Here is a 25,732-nt window from a genome sequence, read left to right as displayed (position 1 = left end):
CCAATTTAGTTTTCCGCCAAGAGTACTTATCGAGGTCTTTCGATTCAGAAGGACAGCATACAAATTTACACACTCGTATATAATTATTTAAGTACTACAAAATAAATATTTCCATCAATATCAACATTTCTTGTCCCTAAGGGATAACAAAGGACTTATCACATGTTCTGAACTAGAACAGTTTTTGGAATAAACCCTTTATAGAGGTACCTTCTTGTCAATAACAAATAGATCAACAAATTGATTTAAAATCATTATTTTAGAAAATGTGAATTTAGTTTGACCATCTCGCCTTGATAGTAAAACAACCAGTACGTTGATTATTTTTTTTAATTGTATATTTTTTATTTGTATAAAAAATGGTATAATATATGAAAATTTGTATATAACAAAAAATAATGTTCTTACTTATGACTATATGAATGGAATATCTGACAGAGTATGACATGTATATGCTAAAATAATAAACTAATCTAATAACTAAACTAAATACTCTAAATATCAGTTCAATTTTAGCTGTTTTGTATATTGAGTGTAGACTGTGACTTTGCTTAAGGAATTTATCACAAACAAGAAAAATAAAAGTCAACTCCTCTTTCACTTTCTAAGTTTCTTTTTAATCCAATCTGTGTAAAGCGCCACACGAACATATACGCCAGGCCAGTCCTGTAGGCCACAACGACGTCCAAAGGAGACAATGCCCTCCAGAACCCAAGCACCATTACGATAATGCATTAACGGCGCACCGGAATCACCACGACAACTATCTTGATATTGTACCGTACCGCCAGCACAAAGGTGGGTGGGTTCTATACTCAAGCCAAATTTACCATACTGCTGACGACAGAATTTCTGATCTGCCAAGGAGACGGCAACTTTTTGTTTTATCGGACTACTAGTCTTCGTTTCAGTAGCTCCCCAACCTGCTACAGTGAGTTTTGTATCAGTCTTAAGATTATATGCTGGCATAACCGAGGGTAAACATATTGGTCGTATTGTTTGTGAATATCGGACGTTACTATCCAAACGCAATAGGGCGACATCGTGCACTGGGGTCTTCTGTTGGCGATAATTTTCGTGTATGATTTTCTTTTCAATGCGCCAACTGCGATTATCTTCGCCAAAGATGGAGTTTTTCGTATAATCCAAAACACCCAAACGAACACCGATTCTGCGGAAAATTATATGTTAGGTTTTTTAATTGCAAATTTGCAAATTACTTACAATGCTCCTTTTTGTAACAATATAGGTCCTGTAACACAGTGGGCAGCTGTTATCACATACCGTGACGTTATGAGCGACCCAGCGCAAACAGATTCTTTGAAGGGATCTGTAAAAAAATATAAACAAGGAATTAACTAGATATAATGGTCGTACATAAATGGGCTGAATTTTAGCCCACAGGTCTTATAAAGACCCACATACAGACCCTCGGTCTGTATAGAGACCCTCAGGTCTTTATAAAGACCAATCGGTCTGTATAGAGACCCCAGGTCTTTATATAGACCAATTGGTCTGTATAGAGACCATCAGGTCTTTTATATAGACCAATTGGTCTGTATAGAGACCCTCAGGTCTTTATAAAGACCAATTGGTCTGTATAGAGACCCTCAGATCTTTATAAAGACCAATTGGTCTGTAAAGAGACCATCAGGACTTTATAAAAATCAATTGGTCTGTAAAGAGACGCCCAGGACTTTATAAAGACCTATTGGTCTGTATAGAGAATCCCAGGTCTTTATAAAGACCAATTGGTCTGTATAGAGACCCTCAGGTCTTTATAAAGACCAATTGGTCTGTATAGATACCCTCAGGTCTTTATAAAGACCAATTGGTCTGTATAGAGACCCTCAGGTCTTTATAAAGACCAATTGGTCTGTATAGAGACCCTCAGGTCTTTATAAAGACCAATTGGTCTGTATCGAGACCCTCAGGTCTGTATAGAGACCCTCAGGTCTTTATAAAGACCAATTAGTCTGTATAGAGACCCTCAGGTCTTTATAAAGACCAATTGGTCTGTATAGAGACCGTCAGGTCTTTATAAAGACCAATTGGTCTGTATAGAGACCCTCAGGTCTTTATAAAGACCAATTGGTCTGTATAGAGACCCTCAGGTCTTTATAAAGACCAATTGGTCTGTATAGAGACCCTCAGGTCTCTTTATAAAGACCAATTGGTCTGTATAGAGACCCTCAGGTCTTTATAAAGACCAATTGGTCTGTATAGGTCTTTATAAAGACCAATTGGTCCCTCAGGTCTTTATAAAGACCAATTGGTCTGTATAGAGACCCTCAGGTCTTTATAAAGACCAATTGGTCTGTATAGAGACCCTCAGGTCTTTATAAAGACCAATTGGTCTGTATAGAGACCCTCAGGTCTTTATAAAGACCAATTGGTCTGTATAGAGACCCTCAGGTCTTTATAAAGACCAATTGGTCTGTATAGAGACCCTCAGGTCTTTATGAAGACCAATTGGTCTGTATAGAGACCCTCAGGTCTTTATGAAGACCAATTGGTCTGTATAGAGACCCTCAGGTCTTTATAAAGACCAATTGGTCTGTATCAGATCTTTATAAAGACCAATTGGTCTGTATAGAGACCCTCAGGTCTTTATAAAAACCAATTGGTCTTATATGACCAATTGGTGAGAAGAGAGTCCAATGATAATTTTACAGATGGTGTTCAAATATTTACCTGTATTTGAATATTCCAAAAATGCCATCCATGGAAATTCATAAGCATTCGCGTCATTGCCGCCGTATATGCGATTATCAATAAACTCTCCACCGCATGTTGGTGGCTCTGGTAATATAGAATCCGATGATGATGACAATGACGACGAAACTGGCCATAGTTTGGAACGTTCCGTTGTGGGATTATAACCAAAAAAGTCGCTTTGGAAAACCTAAAGAGACCAATTAAAAATAAATTGAAATTATCTATTCCACATTTTTCAAAACAAAAAAAATATCCTTACATCCTCAACAACAGCCGTTTTGGGTGACAGCTGCACAAAGCCTGTGTCACTGGAACAGCAAACATAAGGGGTTTTTCCAAAGCCACCACCACACGCAGAAGCCTCCACAAATTCCGGATCACTGTTCATAAGGACCTGGCAATTGTGAATGGCCACACAGGTGCCAATGCGTCCATTGGGATTCTCACAGCGTCGGTTGTTGCCTGGAAAATACACAAGAAGCAGAAAAAACAAGTGGTCACTTAAATGCAAAATACCGTTCATCATTATTATTTAAGATGTTCTTCTCCTCTTCCTTTTTGGTTTGGGAAAATCCACCAGATTTGCAAATTTGGTTTGTTTATATCTAGAAGCTATAAATTTTAGCTTAATTGAAAACTAAACAGGCATAGCAATGGATTTTTTTCGTTTTGGACTTTTGCATATGCTTCTCCATATCGGAAACTGGTTTTATTCTTCTTTGTTTTGCTTCATGTTTCATGGTAAAGATTACCACAAATATTTTGGTTTGCAAATGTTGTTTTTTTCGTGTTGATTGTTTTAATTAAGAATTGTTTAATAGTATTATTATTTGGTTTAGAGCTATTCGTCTGCGGTTTCTGCTACAGTTTACCATTAGAATCATATAATTTTTTGTTGTTGTTTTGATTATTGATTTCTTCAAATGTCATTATTTCATTTAATCAATGACAGATTGTCCAACGAACCTTAACCTCGACAAATTCACATTGTCGAAATGAAATAATTAATTGTTTGCAGCTAATAGAGCCCGGCAAAGCAATCGATCAAGAAAGGTTATTTTGAATAAAAAAATAGCAACAGAATGGACTGTCTAAAAATAAACAGATAATGTTCAGTTAGTTACAGACAGAGAGATATAGATAGATTTGAAGGAAAGTGGCAAAATACCCGTAATAAGGTTTATTTCGTATAATGACACATATATGGAAAGGTATATTTGAATGTGTGATGTCCATTAGTTTTAGACCTAGAGTTCGTAACTCCATAAAATGTTTGAATAAGACTGTAATACTATAGCATTTTTTTTATTTATTTCCCACTAAAGTTGGTCATATTGTAAAGAAATTAGAGAGTGCAATTGATAGCTTTATTTTGCCTCCGAAATCCTGTAAGAGACCGCAGAAGAGTCCATATACATTTTGCATCTGTTATTTGACTTATTTTTATTTTGATATTGAAAACACTTAAAAAACTCTTTGAAACGTGGGTGTGGTAGCTCTAACTCATTTTGCTGGATCGTTGATCGGCAATCGCGTTTTCGGTATGAAGCTCTCACCGTACATCACTAGCTTCGATACATAGGTATCGAATATCAAAATAAATAACTATCGTATCGTTTGAATGCGCGTTTTTTTTTTTTTTTTTGTATTTTTACAGATGTTTTTGTAATATTTCCATTCCATAACGTAAGTATTTCGTGTATGAAACTTTTCAATTTTTAAGCCAATTTTATTAAAAAGTAGTTAATTGCAAGGTGCGTTCTTATAAAAATAATTAAACATATAGTGTTTTAGAAGATTGATAGAAATAAATGAAAAAAACTATAAAAGTACCTCCGGGGTAGATTCGGCATTTTGAAGTGGGGCACATTCGGTCATATACAGATAGTGCAATATTATTTCCTTATAATTTTTTTGAGTTTGTCTTTAAAATTAATTCATTAATATAGTTTAAAATTACATATATAAGATCAAACGTGCTTGTATTGACGAAAATGCGTAAAAAAGCTATTTCTGATGGTGTGTGTGACCTTGAGATGTCAACTCCCGCCGCTAGAAAATATAGCCTTAAAAATCAAACTTTGAGTCGCATATTGAAACAAAATGGAACATTTAGATGACCCGAATTTCAACCACACTGATAGCGGTGATAATTAACAGGCTATGACTATGTTGCCGAATGTGCCCCATCAAAGGCCGAAGCTACCCTGGGCAGAGCACATTCGGCGAATTTGGCTTTTTTTGCAAAACTGTTTAACTAATACTAACTAATTATATGTTTTTGGTAATAGTTTTTATAATTAACTATCAGAGGACAATAATCAGCTATAAAGTTTTCATATCTGTTGAATATGTACTGATATATAGAGCTCTAAACAAAAAGTGCCTAAGGTGCCCTAGTCTCCCCTATATATCGGTCCACCTTTTTGCATAGCTTCCATATTGCGTTATCACCCCTTTCTCGGTAGTTTGGTAGTTTTTTTCGCATTCTCCAAACGACAGATTTGTACCTTAGCATTTCGGTTGTCGCAGGCTGATATACATATCTATGTAGAAAATAACAATATAGCTAAATGTTTCTGTACAGCACCCACAGAAAAGTATTTTCAAGATATTACTGTAATTAAGCATTGAAAGCCTATGGAAAGCAAAACATATCTTGACAGAAAATTAACAATATAGGTCCATGTTAAAACCCCACAAAAAGTTTCGTCCATTTTCGGTATTTCGGAAGATTAGCCGCGTGTTCGTACCGAAGAGGCGGTAATTAAACATTCTCGATAAAAAGCTCCCTCTTAATTATATCCTACGCAACTACTTTGTAAGGCTATTATAAGTTAGTGTGGCCCAACAGTTGTTAACGCCGTGAAATATTGTCCCTAAACCCACCTTTTGTATACCGATCGTATAAAATCCTCAAATTTCTGCCATTTAGAGTGCAATGTTATATGAGGCTATGTCTAAAGGGGACCGATATTGAAGACATAGCTAGAAACTAGCAAACATTTGGGGTCATAATTATATGAGGGCTATGCCTAATATTTTAATTAACGGTTAATAAATTACTTCGAATTCGGTTGAAAAACGCTCTGAAGAGCCCCAAAATACCGAAAATTGGAGCGTACCCTAATAAGGGGTCTACCCGAAAAAATGGATCTATTTTTATCATTTTTTGTGGAGAGATTTGTTACCTAATAAGAACTCAAGGTGCTAAATTGCAGACAACTCTGTCGAAAAATACGCCCAAACCCCCCAAAATACTGAAAATTTGGGGTACCGTTATACCAGAAAAAGTGGACCTATATTTATAATTTTTAGTGGGGAAATTTTGTACCCAATGAACCAAAATACCGTACCCTTCTATGGGAGCTAATCGGAAATGATTATTTCGATGCATTACAAAGGGAAAAAAATTAATATCCATACTATGGTGGTGGGTATCTATCCCGCAACTGGGTTCATTGCCAAATTACAATGCCAAATTCCAAAAAAAAATAATAAAAATATTGTTTCGATCAAGAATCCAAATACTTTATATAGAATTATGTATAATTGTACATTTTAGACCATGTTATAGGGGGTTGTACAAAAATAAAGTGTTCTTCATTGTCTTTATTAAAGGCAAATAATATCTGCAGAACTTCGTTTCTACACTTTTCACACGAATTGGCCAGTATTTAATATTCAATAATAGTTAAAAGATTTCTGTCACTAATTCAACATAGTTCAATGTGTTATATGTCCGCAAGTCGCACCTGCGCTCATTGATTGCCATTAATATATACAGTTACAAATTACAAGTGCACAACAATCAAAACATGCCGATTGGTAATTTGTTCTTGTCTCCCAACAGTGACAAAAAACGTATGAAATAAATGCTTTTGCACTAATTATAATTCCAAATATATGAAACAAATGTTTATTTGCACTAAACGTGTAAACATTTAAACACAAAAAGTTTAATGTACTACCTAATTGTTTTAAATTATTTATCACCAGCATTAAATTACTGCAATTGAACAATAAGGCAAAGAGTTACTTACTTCTGGACAGGGCACATCAAGTGATTTGATTTATTGTTATTTCCGTTTTCGTTAACGTTTTTCTAACCACAACTCTAACTAATGAAACGTTTAGTGGCGGGGTATTTTCAAAAATTCCCATGCTGTCGTGCTAATATGATATTTAGTTCATTTTTAATTAACATTAAGTTTTTCACAAAGAATCAGATTAACACGAGCGATATGTACGTATAACGTGGGTGAGTGTAAGTAGTTATTAAATAAATGTATTGACCGCTAAAATTACCTAAAAACACACACTCATACTGAGTATATTTAGCAATTTAATATATTTATGAATGATTTACTATTGTAGTTTTCAATGAAGTACCAAGAGCAACATTCTTGAAAAACAATTCATTATTTTGTTGCTCCATACATACATATTAAAGTAAAAGTTGTTTCTTTCAGTTAAAAATGTTATATCGATTTTTCAGAATTTCAATATTACGAATCTTCGGTTTTTGGATTCTAAAGTACATACAGATATAGGATCCCTTAAAAGAGGAGTTTATTCAATTACATATTGGACAAGTTCCGGGATTGTCAAAATAGGCAATCCTCAAACAAGAACCCATTCCTCATATCAGGGACATTGGACATTTCTTTCTCGGACAGATTTTTCGACTAAAAATACACTCCTATTTATGAGAAATTTTAATCACTGGAGAAATTTCAATATCCTCCTACCCTTTCATTACTATCATTATTTTCGAATTAAATTATTCTTTGTTACAACACAATTTATCTCTATGTCAATTACCAATGTATTTGGTTATTATATCACTTTTAGACATGTTGGTCTCGAAAACCCCACATATGCAGACTTTCCATACACGTGTTATATTCAAATTAATCTGTCATGCAGAAAAATACGAGTATAAAAATAAAAGTAATAATTAAATTGCATGTTTAATGTGCGACTACAAAATATAGGCTAGACATATTTGTAGAATGCAGGAAACTGGTTTCCAATGACATTGAGAATGCAAAAAATGTATGCTCGCTTAGAAGTATGCGGTAAGACGGCTAATTCAATTAACAATATTTCTCTGCTTAGAAATAGGTAGGTATTCTACTCGTTTAAGGTGGTTATTGAATTTTGAACAAATGCAGACAAGTACCATTGTAAATGTATAATACATGCATATATGTATGAGAAAATCGTTGCTACTTATATTTTAGTTTTGCTTGTTTACTAACCAATTAAACAGGCTGGGATTTAAAAAAATATTCTCTTTAGGAGCCAATGCACTGCACAAATGAATAGAATGAAACATATGTATCACATATTTGAGTATCATTTGACTTAATGGAAAACAAGTCTTTTCAAATTTCACCATAATTATTTGAAGATGTAACATGAAATAAGTTCGGCAGCACGATTTACTATATTCAACTATTAAACCAGTAAGGAATGTAATAAAGACGAATGGGCCTACTATATGATACCCTTCATCACTTTGGGTATGTTGTACATATGTATGCTTACAATTGCATGTTAATGTTCCCTCGAAGGAACATACTCATGCCTTAATACACGCTATTCGGTACGTCGCACTGTTAAAAATTTAATCTCAATCAGACACCCATTCGAAATACATATGGAAGATTTGGTGCACCATTTATCTTAAATCGGAGGAATATATATCTAAATCTTAAATCTTAACCGATTTTCACGAAACATGTCACACATCATTCTATGCTTAATTCAGTACGTTGTGGCAAATTTCGTGCAAATCGAAATATATATAGGGACATTGGTGCGTCATTTACCTTAAATCGGACGAAAATATACATGGGAGCTATATCTAAATCTGAACCGATTTTTCCCTATTACAATAGGGTTCATCCTTGAGCTCTGCCAAATTTCATCCAATTCGAATCATAAATGCGACCTGTACTTTCTTTAAATTTAACATGGACACACAGACAGACAGAAGGTCGGACGGACGGACATGCATAAATCGGCTTAGAAAGTCATTCTATGCATATTCTCAAAAGGAACCATGGGTGTATCCAAATTCCTTTTGCATGTTACAAACATATGCACAAAGACATAATACCTTGTACCACAGTGTGGTGAAGGGTATAAATTAAACCTGCTAGTACTCGTAATATTCCTCGGAGACCCTATAAACAATATGCATATGTTATTGATCGGAATAAAATTCGATGTTGATTTAACCATAATGTCTGTCTGTTGAAATCACGACAGAAATTTGAAAAATTGAAAATTTTTATGTGTATGTGTAACGGAATATATAGCTTTCGTGTTTTTGTAGTTTCAATCGAGTATTCTAACCAATGGACTGTTATTTGAAATTCTAGATTCTTGTTTTTAGTGTTTTGTTATGGTCTCGCCTAATTTTTGGTTTTTTGATCTCCATAGGAAAAAATTCACAACACAATTTAAAATATAAAAATTTGACAATATCTCGTCATATAATAAGCGCTGTAAACTGTTATTCTTCGGATGGCGCTGAACCCCTTTTTCTTTTTTGAAGGTCCTAGCCAAAAATTCCAACACTTAATTTTCCTGTCTGACTTCATTTGCTCCCAGGATAAACAGTCCGGGATCCAATAAGTGAAAGAACAAATTCAATTTAGTTTAATATAAAATGTCTATCATACCGAAATTATCGACACTTTAGGTTTTTATAACCTCAGACTTTTGTACGGCAAAAAATGTGTCTCATTGAACTATTGGGTTTAACCCCATGTTTCAAACGTATCTTTGTCTGACCGACTGGTGCGAACAATAAATCTCGAAGGGAGTATCTGTCTTCATCTAAACTTTCTTCCAAACTTATTTCATGTTCGAAATATCGGCCCACTTCCTTCATAAAATGGTCAAGTTTTGTTGAAAATTAGTTTTATATAATGCAAAACGACTATCCGATTTAAACCAAACTTTGTTCAACTTATTATCATTACACAGCCAAGATCAAATCTAAAGATGGGACTAACTGGTCCATTCCTTCTGGTACCTCACCCACAAGTGGTCAAAATTTCCAATATATATATATAAATCCACTATCAGTCGAATTGAGTGTCCGATTTGAACTAAACATATACTTTATATTAGTTTGGGGGAAAAGAAATCCATTAGGCCGGTCGTCGAAAATGTCGATAAAATCTCAGAAATGATCGAAGTTGACCGGCGTGTTAGCAGTCGTAATATCCCCCAGGAGCTAAAACTCGACCATAAAACTGCTCTAAAGGGCGTCGGCATCAAAAAAAATTATTTAGTTTTTCGAATCTACACTAATTCAAGAATGTCCCTGCAAAATTTGAAGTGAAAATCTCAACAATTCTGAAGATATATAAGATATAGGCGATTTATTGTGTCAGCATCAAGTGACGGCAAGAGTGATTCTCAAACTTTAAACGCGTTTTTTTGCGAGTGTGTAAATATCGTATGAACTAGGATAAGACCAATCGGTGAAGATCTTCCTTATTATGTAACAGAGTTTGTAATCAAAAATAAGTGATTTTCCAAAAATATTTTTTTCAAAGGTCCGCCATTTTGTTAATTGTTGTGCGATGTCAATAATCCTAGTTCATACGAGAGCCAGACATGTACTCTATCTAACACAGTCGGAATTTTCGGATTCCGATGTTCCAGTGAGGAGTTCATCATCAAAAATAAGTCTTCAAATATATATGTGCAAAGTTATAAACCTTAACAAGTATTGGTATTGAAAATCTTGAAAATGTAAAATCGGGAATGAGGGGGGAGGTTCCCTTAGACCATTTACATCTACAAAGCTGGATTCAAAATTGGTGTCACACCATTTAACAGAAAAAAATGATGGATCGAATTTCCATCTGCGAAACCTTGGTCGAACGGAATGAGATAGACCCATTTCTTAAACGGATGGTGACTGGAGTTGAGAAACGGATCACATACGATAACCCTGTGCAAAAACCATCATGATCAATGAGCGGTGAAGCACATCAAACTGTGGCCAAACCAGGTCTAACGGCCAGGAAGGTTCTGCTATACATTTGGTGACACTGAAATGGGTTTATTTATTATGAGTTGCTTCCATATGACCAAACGCTAAATTCTGATCTCTACTGTATATCGTGTATATCGTTTGAAAACAGCAATTGACCAGAAACGGCCTGAATTGGAAACTTCGGGATTTTGGTTGGGAATTTTTTTTTTTTTTTGCATTGCACAATTTTTTAATGCATTGCAAAATTTTGGAGGTAGTGTTATGAAAATCGACTACTAGATTTTTTTTTGCAAATAGTGCGCAGGACTTCTATGAGAGAGGCATTATGAAATTACATTTAAAATGGTAACAAATCATACAACAAAACGGTACATATTTGGCCCAAATTGGACATTCCGAAGCATGTTAAATAAAATCCAATAGTTCATATAAAGATAATGCAATTATTTTTTCTCCCACCTAATATTATTGCTTTAAAATTCGCTGAAAAAATATTTTCAATAATTCTTCGCCTTTAAATCTATTACTCTTTGAAAATATAGCATTAATAGTTCTCAGAAAATAGTCCATGCCTTTTATTTGAGGAGCCCTAAAAAATACCTAAAAATCTTAAAAGTTTTTATTAAAAAATCTAACTCTTTGTTGCTTTAATAGTACTTGAAAAATATTTTTAACAAATTGAAGTCTATTGATTTGACTTGAATTTGAATTGTCGGGAAAAAAAAATTTATATTATCCTCGATCGTTACTCTAAAAGTCCTTGAAAATATATACCTACAACATTCACAGTCTTTTTTTTCAAACAGTCCTTGGAAAAATAATCCTATAACATTCACCCATCTTAGACAAATAATACTAAGAAAAATATTCTTAAAAGACAATCATGTTGCCCTGATAAATATATTAGAAATCAATCTAAAACTAGTCTTCTAAATCTACAAATTATCCCAAAAAATCCCACGATTAATCAATATGATTGCGATTTCTTGTGGTCTATTATAATACGCTAATATTTTCAGGATGATAACATTTTTATAGGTTTTTTCGTATTAATTTAAGTTTATTATCTTCAAATTAATCAAAACCAAAATTTCACCTGAAACGGAATTTCCCACCAATTTAAATCCATAAATTTTAATTATTCTACTTTCAATCGTTCGTTGCATTCCAGTATAAATTCTTAACAAAATTAGTCACATATACAATTTTTAGCACAATAAATTGTATTGTTTAAAAAAATCACATAACAAATAACTTCAATTAGCTTTGATTTAGATCACTTCCGGCATTTTTTTTTGATAATTTTTTTTCTATTAGTTTTAAACACAATTTTGTTGTTATAGTTTTTCATTGTTGTTCTTTTTGATGGTTGATTGGACGGAGATATTATAATTTATGTTGTTGTATTAATTGGCTTACCATTACCATTACCGACAGCATAGTTAAATTGTTGAGTTTTGGCTGTGGCCAAGATACAGGCGAATAAAACAATAACTTTCATTTTGACACTTAAGCGATCAGATAGAATACATTAGTCACGTATCTTCTTTTGTTATTATTATTTGTTTATTTATTTTTTTTAATAAAATTTGACTTGTTAAATTGTTTTCTGGTTTGTGTTTTAGTTTTATGGGAATCAGCTGTAAACACTAAAAATAGCCTTTTTTGTTATGTTAATTATTTTAATTACACCACACTAATAATAGTTAATTTCGACTTTGCCTCGTTTTGTTGCTTCTTTGGGGTCAAACTTCGTATTACTATCGTAGGTTATGGTTGTTAACAAAAAGTGTATTGTTGTTGCTGTATTCTTTCGACGTTTTTTTATTAAGAATTTAATATTTGACCTTGCACACGATATGTTTCTTGATTTCTTGTAGAAATGCTACACACACGTCGATGTTTAATATTGTTTTATGTATAAGCGCGCCAAGCTGAACGTTTATCGACCACCACGGCGACGACGTTGATTCACTGATGCTAAAGATCAAACTGAGAACATGGTGGTAGAGCTACATTGCTTTTATATAGTCGTTTTTCTTTTTGTTTTTAATTCTAAACGTGGTTAATACAATACAAAAGCCGGCTTTAGATGTCTCATACTTAGAGCACGCATTCCAGTCAGTCACTGTTATGGGATGCTGAGACAAAGAAAGAATCATTCTGATTCGTGAGGTAAAGTACACAAATTCAAAATTGGATTTTTAAGGGATCCATTTTTTGGGAAATAAAAAAACCGAATTTTGAAAACAAAAATTTGTCACCAAAATTTTGTAAAAAAAAATCATTTTTTGCTTGACCAGAAATTCCAGATAATAGCTACTTTTTATAATGTATAACCAGACTCATTAATATTCAAAATTTTTTTGCAGAATAAGTTTTTAATTTTGTTTTTATAAAATTGCAACAAATATTTAATTTATATTTATTTCAAAATAACATTAAAAAAATTCCAGGCAAAACAAAGGATATCATTTTAATAATTCTAAATGTCGTAAATCTCAGCCAGCCCAATTAATATTCAATTGCTGGTTTTTAAATATTTTTTTCTATCAATGATAGAAAGATATTTTTTGCCGAATTTGTTTCTGCTACTTGATAACACCAAATATGAACTTTGCCATACACGATTGAGGTCAAAAGGAGGTTGTGTAGTTTGTTGAACACACAAAATTTCCGCTTAATTTTATTTTAGTTAATTTAGTGTTAACAACAGGTAAATTTAAAACAATTCTAAAAATGGAAGTCATATTACCGGCATGTGCCACTAATTTAGGCTAATCTTATGTTGCTACCACATGCTGGATAATACTAATTATTAGTCACGTAAGAAACTACTACACATATGTTAAAATTGTGAAGAAGATAAACGAAGTTTTTTAAACATGGACAAATTCCAATAAAATTATTTTTTTATAATTATTTATTAGTCCTTTATAACAATTTTTAGAAAAACCCACTATTTCCCTATTACAAACATTCAAGAATTTTATTTTAATATACCTTTGAAAAAAATTGTTTCAAAATCCACCTCTTTTATTTAAGCAGTCCTTATACAAATGTTCTCAACAAAATCCACTCATATTATTTTAATAACCCTCAAAAAGTATTCGTACAAAATCCAAGCTTATTACACGTTTTTTGTTTGAAAAATCGTTGGCAATCCACTCCTATCGCTCTGAAAGATATATTATTTGAAAAATCTACGTCTACTGTTCTGATGGAATTTTTCTATAAAAAATCTACGTCTATTGTTCTGATCGAATTTTTCTATAAAAAATCTACGTCTACTGTTCTGATGGAATTTTTCTATAAAAAATCTACGTCTATTGTTCTGATCGAATTTTCTATAAAAAATCCACTCATATTGCTCTGATAGACTTTGAAAAATCCACGTGTATTGCTCTGATAGTCTTTAAAAAAATATTATTTGAAAAATCCACGCCTATTACTCTGATAGTCTTTAAAAAAATATTATTTGAAAAATCCACGCTTATTGCTCTGATAGTCCTTGAAAAAATATTATTTGAAAAATCCACGCCAATTGCTCTGATCGTCCTTGGAAAAATATTATTTGAAAAATCCACGCCTATTGCTCTGATAGTCCTTGAAAAAATATTATTTGAAAAATCCACGCCTATTGCTCTGATAGTCCTTGAAAAATTATTATTTGAAAAATCCACGCCTATTGCTCTGATAGTCCTTCAAAGAATATTATATTTATATTTAAGTTTTTCTTAAAAGGTGCAAGTCTTTTATTCTAATAACACTGAAAAAAAAACGTTTTTTTTAATTCACGTATTTTATTCTAATAGTCCATATAACTCTCCACGCACATAACTCTTCTTGAAAAATATTTTAAGACATCTCTTTGAAAAACGATTTTTTTTTAATTCACGCCTATAACTCTCCTTGAAAAACGATTTTTTTTAAATTCACGCCTATAACTCTCCTTGAAAAACGATTTTTTTAAATCCACGCCTATATATTTAATTGAAACCAGTAAGGAAACGGGGCTCCGGCCCCGTCCGACTTTACTACGATTTTCACGAAACATGGCAGACATCACGCTATGTTCAATATAGTACGTCATGCCAAATTTCACCATTTCACCATTGGTGCACCATTTACATAAAATCGGACGAAGCTATATATTGGAGCTATATCCAAATCTGGACCGATTTTCACGAAACTAGGAAGGCATCATTCCAGGCTTAATCAGTACGTTATGCCAAATTTGGTGCAAATGGAAAGATATATATGGACTTTGGTGCACCATTTACATAAAATCTAACGAAATTATATGGGACCTATATCCAAATCTGGACCGATTTTCACGAAACTTAGCAGACATCATATTAGGCTCAATTCAGTACTTTATGCCAAATTTCGTGCAAATCGAAAGATATATAGGGACTTTGGTGCACCATTTACCTTAAACCGGACGAAAATATATATGGGAGCTATATCTAAATCTGAACCGATTTTTCCCAATTTCAATAGGTTTCGTCCTTGAGCCAAATAAGTGACCTATTTCATCCAAATCGATTCATAAATGCGATCTGTATTTTGTTCACAAAAATACATGGACGGACAGACGGATATTCGCAAAAGGAACCACGGGTCTATCGCGATTATTTTTGCACAAAGATATAATACCCTGTACCACAGTGTGGTGAAGGATATAAAAATATGTATTTTTTGAAATCCACCCCAATATTTCCCCTGAAAATCATTTAAAAATCAATACATTTCACACTTCTTAAAAAACAATCTTTAAAAATCCACGCCTTATTAAAAAAATATTATTTAAATCTTTAAAATCCTCCGTCATTAACGTCTATTGCTTCTGAGTCCCTTAAAAATATTCTTAAAAAATCTACCCCTATTGCAAAATATTCTTAAAATAATCTACACATATTAAATTATTTGCAAAAACTATTGCGGAATCAAATAATTTCCGCTGGCATACCTGATACACGCTCTTCTCTCATTAAAGACTGAACAATAAAATGCTTTATATCATACTCGTTATTCTTTAAGTTCGTACTTGAATTGTCATTAATTATGAATTAATTGTAACACGTACTAATTTTTATTGAAACAAATTTCGAAGTTTTTGTGATTATTTGATGTGACTCATAAAAATTACAAATTCTATGAAAAAATCGTTGTATAAAAATCCCAAATAATGTATAATAAAATTTACAAATATTTTAACATAAATACAAAAGATGACATTGGGATGCACCTATGGGATTTTCTGTTCTAATTAATACTAAGTTTGTTGTTTCCTCTCATGTATTTCATGAAATTACATTAAAAAAAATTAAAAATTTTGACAGAAAAGTTGGTGAATTTTCAGTTAATACGAAGTGAATCATAATGTTATAAATAACAAAAAAATCAAATTTTGTAACAGTTACAATTTAAATCATTGCTAATGAAATTACAACAGATGTCGTCAGATGGCAACATCCGATTGCGTTGTGATGATTAAGGATGTTTCAACTCTACCTAACAGCTAATCATAGGTAAAAAACCTCATTACAATTTACTGCAACTTTAATTATGTTCTACTGATTTACTTAAATGTATAATATTATATAGGGCAAGTTTATTTAAAACCGCCTTATTGAAAGACAAAGGTAGACAAATTATCAACATTTCAGTTAATGATGTGAATCAGAAATAAATAGCTTTTTTTAGAATTCGTTATAAAACTACATGTGTAAACTTTACAAAGTACTAATAGTATTACAGGTGATGCTAGTATGGGGATTTTTTTATTCTAATTATTAACCTAGAAATAAATTTATCATGCGTTAAAAATCACACACAAATTTTTGTACATTTATTTTATGAAACCACATACAAATAGAATGAAGGGCAAGTTTTCATTTACAACTAATGCAGATAAGTTAAAGGGCTTTACCGCACTTCACTTAATGCTACGTGAATCATAAAACTCTCAATGGAAATTATTTGAAAACAATTTTCGTAATAAAACATAATGAAAATTTAATTCGGGTAATCGGGAATTTTATATTCTAACTGCTTTACAACATCTGATTTATTTGTATACCCTCCACCATAGTATGGAGGGTATATTAATTTTGTCATTTCGTTTGCAACTCATCGAAATATTCATTTCCGACCTTATAAAGTATATGGGCAATATTGCCAATTTTTTAATATTCCATTTTCAAAAAATTAGCTTTTTTTTGTGTTTTGGCACATCAATGATTTTTGGTACACATATAGAGAAAAATGTTCTGACTCCAAAACCGTTCGCGATCAAATTTTTGTTTGATGCGCGCAAAAGTTATTGAGGTTTTAATTTTGGGCATAAGAAAAAAATCTTAAAATTACGCCGTTTATTATATTGACCAATAACGTTGATATATATCTTCCTCCGTAAAATAAGAATATCAATATATTATAATAATCGCGATAAAATTGCACATATTCGCGAAATATGAGAAAAATAAAAAAATATAGCAGATTACATCAATATTTTCATTATATTAATGACATACACACACACCTAAAAATTAATTTAAAAAAAATATCTACATAATCTAAACACCATAGTGAATCAAATGATATCAAAAGTCCGTGTAGCGGTTCCTAAATCAAAGCGACAACAAAACAAGATATTGAGGAAAAATATTTGTTTTTGGTTCGAAAAAATAATGTTATCATATTTATTTTTTAATTGCATACAAGAAATTTCAGAAAAAAATGTTGGGGTTATTCATTTGACGGCTAAGATGTGCCGCACGTTACATTGAAGTACCCAAAAAATCGTAAAACGCGAATAATTTCCGAAAACTCCATATGCCATTAATGCGCATCCGATTTCGGTGTGCACCCTAAAAAACTACATCGATCTATACCATTTCAATGTGGTCCATTAAGAACCATGGATGTGCCTGCACAATCTATTTTTGAGATAAATTGCGTACATCTCTCTTTCGGCTGAAGTTTTTAAAGTTCTCTTTTCGAAAAAGATCAAAATCCGTATGAGGTCATTTATTGAAGCGGTAGATGGATTTTCACGAAGAAGATTTTATATCATCCGAAACGTAAAAAACCTTATTGATCGCGGGTACCCATATCATTCAGTTGACAGATCTAAAAATTTGGCCCGAAAAATAGGTTTTTTAGAAATTTGATCGCACAAAATTCGCACCTTCGGATGAGTATTACTCTGAAGCTGTGCATACTACATACACAAAATACATATCAAATTACGCAGATTCGCGACTACAATAATCTTATAATCGATTTTTATAAATTCCTATTTGCGTATTAAAGCTAGAAGTAAAATTAAAAAACACTCAAAATCGAGCTTCAAAATGTCAGCATCATTTAAAGGTAGATGCAGTTAAAATTTTGAAAAATGATACATAAGAAGCGTAGTCCCCATTTTTTTTTTGCTTCTAGTTTTATTTTGACACGAAGATCGTGCAATGAGTGGCTTAGTCACAAATCGATAGAGAACATAAAAAACTGGTTCGCCTCAACCTGTTTTTACACATGTTTTTACATTAAAGTAGACACAGCTTCCACCAAAATAAAGTTTGGAGGTCAATATCATGAACAGTTTGCAACGACAGATCAATTAACCCAAAACTATTCACTTTGTTCATATACTTAAGTAATTCCCGAGTTATAATGGGGTGAACCTCCGCTTCAGCTATGTTAAAAAATTGGCAATATTGCCCATATATATTCTTGATCAGGGTAAAATTCTAAGACGATCTAGACATGTCCGTCGGTCTGTTGTAATCACGCTATTTTCTGAAGGAATTGAGATAGGGTGCTGAAATGTTGCATAGGGTTGTCTTTTGTCTGCAGGCAGGCCAAGTTCGAAGATAGGATATATCGGTTCACGTTTAGTCAGAGCTCCTATATAAAGATACCCCCCAATTTTTGGTATTTTGAGGTTCTTGAGCGCGCTTTCAACCGAATTTGGTACATTGGATTCTTATTGGTTACCAACTATATATCGGTACCCCTAATTTTCAGTATTTTGGGGGTTTTGATCGTATTTTTCCACCGAATCGGCTGTAATTTAGTATTTTGTGTTAATAATAGGTACCAAATCTCTCCACAAAAAAATTTTAAAAATAGGTAAATTTTTTAGATAGTCCCCATATAAGGGCACCCCCAATTTTCGGTATTTTGGGGTTCTTGGGATCGTTTTCCAACCGATTTCGGTATTTTGTAGTCGTATATGGTAACAAATCTACCTGGAAAAAATTATTTATATTCGTCTCCTTTTTGTGGTAGTCCGCTTATAACCCCCTTTTATATAAAAATAGTTATCTGTGTTTTTTCTGCGTTTTGGGCTTTGTTCTAAAACTCAGTTGTAATCATTTCACCTGCGGAGGGCATCGATATAAAAAATGCTAGAACGTAAGGTTCGATAATGAACTATATCCCGCATTTAGGCCTAGCACTCATATAATGATACCTACCGATTTTAGGTATTTTTAAAATGTAGCGTAAAAAAATATTCTGATTCAAAAATTTTTGTTTCGGAATAGTGCTATATCAGTCATCAATTTGCCATAGCACCTCATATAATGATAGCTACAAATTTTCCGTAATTCCTGCACGATATAAAATCAACATTGGTTCCGCTTAAGGTATAGCCTCCAGGGACGTACTCATACAAATATTTTTCAGCAACCCACAACAATGCACCCAACCCACAATTATGACCATTTTGTATGGGAGATACCAGAAGTAGTGGACCGATATTCCCCATCTTCGAACTAGAACTAAGTTTGGAAGAAATAATAAGATGTGCAAAGATTGGATGAAGAACTACTTTTCTGAAACGGATTTGGTCCAAAGGAACATTAGGTCTAAAATCAATATTTCGATGAGACACATTTTTATCGTATCAAAGTGTATACACCCTCATTTGCCATAAGGCTGAGGGTATAGATATCAATTAAAAATTGCTGAAATTTATATTTGGTGTACATTATGGTTTACCTAATCGGTTTTTAGAAATGTCGGTATAGGTCCACTTTTTGATATGTTCCCTATATTTTCATTTCCAGTACCTGTCAGTATAGCTATGGTGGAGTGTATCCAAAGTCCGGCCCGGCCGAACTTAACACTTTTTCACTTGATTTAAGTAATGAAAAACGAACGGAATAGAGAACATACCATTATATGGGAGATATACCAAAACGTGGACCGCTATATCCCACTTTATACGAATCATGCTTGAAATAATGTCTATTCAAAATTTCAAAGCTCTTTTTTTGGGAGATTGGTTGAAATCCATAAATGCCGAAAAAATGAAATAACAGCAGCTACAAAAATTGAAAGGAAGCTGAAGGTTGCTTTTGGTATACATTTAGCTTTACACAAACATACATTTACAACAATTGATTTCATTTCTATACCATTGCCATATTGAAATTTTTAAATTCCGTTTAATGTGGTGCATTAACAGCACATAAAAATGAGCATAATACACAAGGTTGTTAATAAAAATAAAGGTTGTCATTTGTCTAGGCTATTAGAATAACTCATATTTACATAATTTATTAGGGATGATCATAAAAATATAATCATAATTAATCGATTATAACTTCCGACATAACGGCATCATATTAAAAGTAATAGTTAAACAATATTAAACCCTTTGTTAAAATATACCTCTCCAAATATGTTTTCCTTTTCATTATATACAAAAATACTTAATATTTGAACAAAAGAACAAATAATATATAATACCCCTTTTGTTTGCGGCTTGTCATATTTCTTTTATTATTTTTTGACAATGTTATGACTTAAAAGAAGCTATTCGTGTGTTATTAGCTAAAAAACATAATGTATTTATTGAATCCAATACTGACATCGATAGTAATAATTATATTGATGTTTTTAATGTAAATTGAAATTGATTATTAGGAATTATAATATATGTGTACCCGGACAAATGTTATGATTGCACATCAAACCAAAATCCATTGTTTAAACATATGTTTTCATCATCAAACACAATGTTTTGCTGCAGAATCGAATAAAGAAAGAATTAATTAATTTGCATAATTACCACACCTCGCGTGTCTGTATACTAGGTTGGGCAGGCAAAATCTATAAGACAATTTATTATAACAATTTCTTTATATATTCAGATCGCGAAATATCTTTTGAAATAAGAACGATTGAAGGATTACATATTTTTAAAGAGAGAAAGAGAAATACTTTTACTTTTTATAACCTCAGCACTAAGGCAAATACAATACAAATGTATATCTATGTTTAAGAATCCAAGCTTCTTTGGGTCAAATCCGCCAAATCTTAAATTATGTTCGATGTTTGGTACCTCCTACACGAAATGGTCAAAACATGACACTTTCTCACACAACTTATAATCATTATTAAAAGTCTTAAATGAACCTAACAGAGTTTAAGGTTTTTCTAAAACTTTGCACATTGTAATATTTCTTTTTATCAGACTTATATAAGAACCCATTGATCAAACTTCCTCTGGCAGCTCTAAATATTGAAAACATGATGTGATCCATTGGCTGTAATATTGAATATAAATCTGATACTTTCTAATTAGTTTTAAGTAACATTGCTTATGAAAACTTAAAGAGGTCTCATAAAGAGTTAAGGCCGAACAATCCTCGCACTGAGATGGACCTTAATATTGCCTCAAACATGTCATGTGCAAATATGGACCTACAACATTCACTGTTCGTTACATGATGCAGCTCACGATATTCAACATGTTTGAATATGGTATTATGAAGCAAAATCAAATGAATGGTGCAATTTAGTATTTCAGGTCGCAGAATATTGTAAATATTCTGACAACAATCTTAAGGTCTCAGCTTAATTACTAACAGAGCTCCTAACAATCTATTGTATATATAGTTCGATATTTTGACATAGTCTCATAAAAAAGGCTTCGCACCATGTTATGTATTTTAAAGTTGAAACCCGCATTTTCAGAAGGTAATATAACACTCTGGGTTCTCGATCGTAAACATCCTTTTACAAGATCATCCTACAGGATATAAATAAATTTGTCTTTGCCGATCATCATAAAGTTGAATGTATAATAAATTGGTCATTCAATTTGCCGAAAGACCTGGTGAAGTATATGTTTTTTGATCAGAATAAATTCTATGTTAGTTTAGTCATGACCATCTGTCTGCCTGTTGGAACTACGACAAAGATCACAATAATTAGGTAGATTGTTAGTTCTTCTACGATGTTTTGTAAGTAAGATTTATTGATTGGGAAGGCGAACAACTTATTCGCAGATAGTTCTTTTTATCCCCATTACCACATTTTGACATATCCTCTATATTAAAGCCCCATCCCATTGTTTATGTTGTTAACTGTTTGTAATCCACCAGATTATTTGTGGATTATAAACAGGAGTCGCAGAAAATTGTCAATATAGCTTCATGTTTTGACATAAACGCCATATCTAACCTCCTTTTCCAAACGATATTTTAGCATTCCGGATTGTTAGTGGGAAACACATTTTTTCGCAACAAAGTGTGCAGAGGATAGAACATGACACAATATTTTCGTTTTCCAGAGGACTAAAAACATCTCAGCACAATTCACAATCTTGGTCCATAAATTACTTAGCCCCTAATAAGGGTTCTGACCGTTTTTAGGTATTTCGAATGACAACCTTATGATGAAGTTTATAAAATTCTGTGTCGATTTATGTAAATTACATACATATACTAGTATGTTTGGTATTGAAAATTAGGATATATCGTTTCATGTTTTGGTGTAGCCCTCATGTCAAAGTACCCCCAAACTCGATATGTCGGCTGGGACAAGGAATTTAATTGCAATGTTTCCGTATTTTTAGACAGTAACTTAGCATGCGTAAAAATCGTTCCAGAAGAAATTTGTTATTATGAAACATATACCGACCAGGGTTTATGTCTGCATATGTTTGTAACAGTCAAAAGGAAATAGACCCATGGTTCCTTTTGAGAGTATGCACAGAATCACTTTCTGAGTCGATTTATGAATTTACGTCCGTCTGTTCATGTTAAATTGTAAGCAAAGTACAGGTCGCATTTATAATTCGAACCCGGTTCAGATTTAAATATAACTCCCACATATATTTTCGTCCAAAGTCCCAATATTTCCTCATGTGTTTTAAGTTTCGTAAAAATCGGTTCAAATATAGCTCCCCATATATTACATATAAAGACTCAGGCTTCAGTATTGCAAGGGCACTAGGAAGCATGGAGGTAGATCAATAATGGCACACTGCCAGTAATGGATCGGATTATACAAATGTGCACAGCACCAAAGCATCTTCACCCTATAGAAAAATCTTTGTAGTATCAAAATAAGGTTTCACAAACAAACAGACATAACCTCTTCCCAAAGGTTAAGGATGCGAGGAATAGTACACCCAAGGCTAAAATTGAGCATCGTACAGATTCAGTACCTCGTAGGTGCGCTGCCGTAATTAAACATAATGGTTGTGCAATCGACAGCATAACCATTATTTTTAGCAACATTTGCTTATTTATAAGATCAAAAATTTAGAGGACATTTATTCTGTTTACAATTTCAGTTGCTTTAGTTTTGGCCACAAGTGTATATGATAGTCCGATTTTCTGCAAATGGTGTACTAAAATCCCTCGATCAAATTATTAGAAACGAAGGAATGATATGTTTGGTTTATGTCGATATATATCTTACTGTACTTTGCAATAAGAATCGTAGAATCATTTCTTATGTATACCCAAAGTGGTGAAGGGTATCATATAGTCAACCCGTTCAACTTTTGAACTTTACTTACTGCTTTTTGTAGTGGTATAGAGACGTATGTATAAAATAGGATTTTGGACACAGCCAACATAAGTATATCAATACTGTCCCATTTTATGTATATTCATGGTTCTATCCTAATTTTCCAAATAATATGGCTATACGTATTTATTTCGGAAAAATTTGCAATCCATTTTAGGTTTTTGATCAAAGTTGGATCTACATCATTTAATAGATTTAACTCATTTTTTAAATCCTTTCATGGGTTCTGAGCGAAAAAAAAACAATATTCTGACCTTACAAAGCTGCGGAAATCAAAGCACCTGTTCTGTTCACGGAAATTGTTTAATACAATTATTTAATGTTTTAATTAAACTATGTCTAAAACTCGAGTAGCCAAACTTTAGATAAACGACGGAAATACCAAGAATCAAAATCATTTAAATAAATTATTTAATGGCTATAACCGCGAATTTTGTGTAAAAGGCTAAAATAATTAAAGATCAATGAACATTAGGTCTAACCAAACATAAATCAAAACTATGAATAAGAACAATGATTTGCAAAAATCTCCAAAAATTCAGATTTGTTCCGTTTCTGATTTCACTTTCAATCGTAATAGAATACCCCCTTACCACTGTTACGGATTCCCCTTTTCCGCTGGCATATTAAAAACTGTGTCATCCAAATTTTTTGAGGGTTGGTCAATGAACGACATTGATTTTCATGACATGGTTTTTTTCCTGCTTGTGGTCATTTTGTTTATTTTTCCGCAACTGTGGTTTACACAGAATCGACCAGTTCACTGAACTTCGGATGTTTTGGTTTTTCAATAAATTCACAATATCGACCCCATATCAATGACATCTGCTTTGAAAACCCAATTCAAAGCGTTGGATTTCATTATTGTTAATTAACATGACGATGAAGAAGAGACATAACCAGAAGTCTGCATTTTTCGATCCGTTCCAGTAGTTGTATGAGTCGTGTTGTTTGAATAAAAAATAAATAAATGAGTTGTGAGTGGCGCTCATTTGTGACGTATTGTTTTGAAATTTATTTGTTGTTAGCTGCTTGGCTAGCTGTTCAGCTCATTGGCTATTCCATTTCATGATATGACAACAACAACGACAAAAACAAAATTGGGGAATACCTTTGTAGCGCCCTGAGCCAAATACTGTGACTTAAATCATATGGCAATTTAACTAATTGGCGTTTAGTCATTTCACGCTGGAATTTCAGTTTTTTTTTTCAGAATCTAATCTAATATTCAAAGAATTCAGTTTGATTCTTTCATTAATGATATTCAATGCAGTGTGGCATCTAATTGCTACGGATTTGGAATTTTTGTTTTGTGGTGGACACACAATGTAACTCTAGTTTTCGAATCACTTGAGGATATTCCCTAAATGGTCAAGAGAATATGGAATTCCTATTTTTTTTTGTTTTTATACAAAAAAGCGGAATTGTAGCTCGTGTCTTGTGGTAACTGAGACCTCCTGTCATTATGCGGATATATTATATGTGTGTGTATGTATTTGTTGTCTTTTATTAAAATTTATTTATTTGCATTGTTCTGTTTTATATAAGTTTTTTTTTTCATTATTGTCCCCTCCATAAATCTATTTTTGTTTGATAGTTGTTCACAAGTTTGTGTGAAGATTGTTGGCGGATTTGAATGTTGGCTTGATTTGATTTTTTTCTCAATGTTACGAGTCATTGCATTTCATTCATTGAACTAGTTCGCTCACTTACTCGCACAATCGTCATCGCTACTCGTGTCAATCGCTGAATGATTAATCATGTTTTGACAGTCGATTAAAACAAATTTAGAACAATTGTTGTATTGAAGTTTTCAACATATTTGCTGACGTACAAAAATTAATTGGCCACCATGGAAATACCAAAAATCGATTTGTAAACTTTTCTTTTGATCGCATTATTTCTAACGGCGTTGGGAGTGTCATAGAAATGTGGGTGTCGATGACTTCTTATTGGTGGTCAACCTGGGAGTAGGGTCGTTAGTTACAAACCAGTTTAAAAGTACGCTCAGATCAATTGCATAATTTATACCGTTAAATTTCTTAGTTTGAATTCTTTCTATTAGAGTTTTTTAATTAATTAAAAATGTGTACTATTATTTATTTCTGTATTGTATGGTATGTACACTGGTGCTACACCATTTACATA

General features: G+C 32.6%; 1 protein-coding gene across 1 annotated transcript; it reads right to left on the bottom strand.

Moving 5' to 3' along the window:
• Window positions 1-597: 597 nt before the first annotated feature.
• Window positions 598-25,346, bottom strand: LOC133337073 (serine protease 7-like). Its single transcript, XM_061545339.1, has 5 exons — window positions 25,298-25,346; window positions 2,978-3,180; window positions 2,695-2,905; window positions 1,225-1,330; window positions 598-1,171 (listed from the first exon to the last, which is right to left on the bottom strand). Exons 1-5 carry the CDS (start codon window positions 25,344-25,346, stop codon window positions 598-600), a joined length of 1,143 nt encoding a protein of 380 aa, XP_061401323.1.
• Window positions 25,347-25,732: the final 386 nt, after the last annotated feature.

This window comes from Musca vetustissima, unplaced genomic scaffold, assembly GCF_032173495.1.
Source record: "Musca vetustissima isolate MV318-11 ecotype Yass unplaced genomic scaffold, APGP_CSIRO_Mvet_v1 utg58322, whole genome shotgun sequence".
In the NCBI taxonomy this organism is placed as follows: Eukaryota; Metazoa; Arthropoda; class Insecta; order Diptera; family Muscidae; genus Musca; species Musca vetustissima.
This window is presented reverse-complemented; position numbering and strand designations above follow the sequence as displayed.

Excerpts from the sequence above, each read along its gene's own strand:
- LOC133337073 (XM_061545339.1), bottom strand. The coding sequence starts at position 25,346 with ATGATTAATCATTCAGCGATTGACACGAGTAGCGATGACGATTGTGCG. Across the intron at positions 2,906-2,977 it reads AAACGGCTGTTGTTGAGGAT|GTTTTCCAAAGCGACTTTTT; the intron begins GTAAGGATATTT and ends TGGTCTCTTTAG. Across the intron at positions 1,172-1,224 it reads TTGTTACAAAAAGGAGCATT|AATCGGTGTTCGTTTGGGTG; the intron begins GTAAGTAATTTG and ends AATTTTCCGCAG.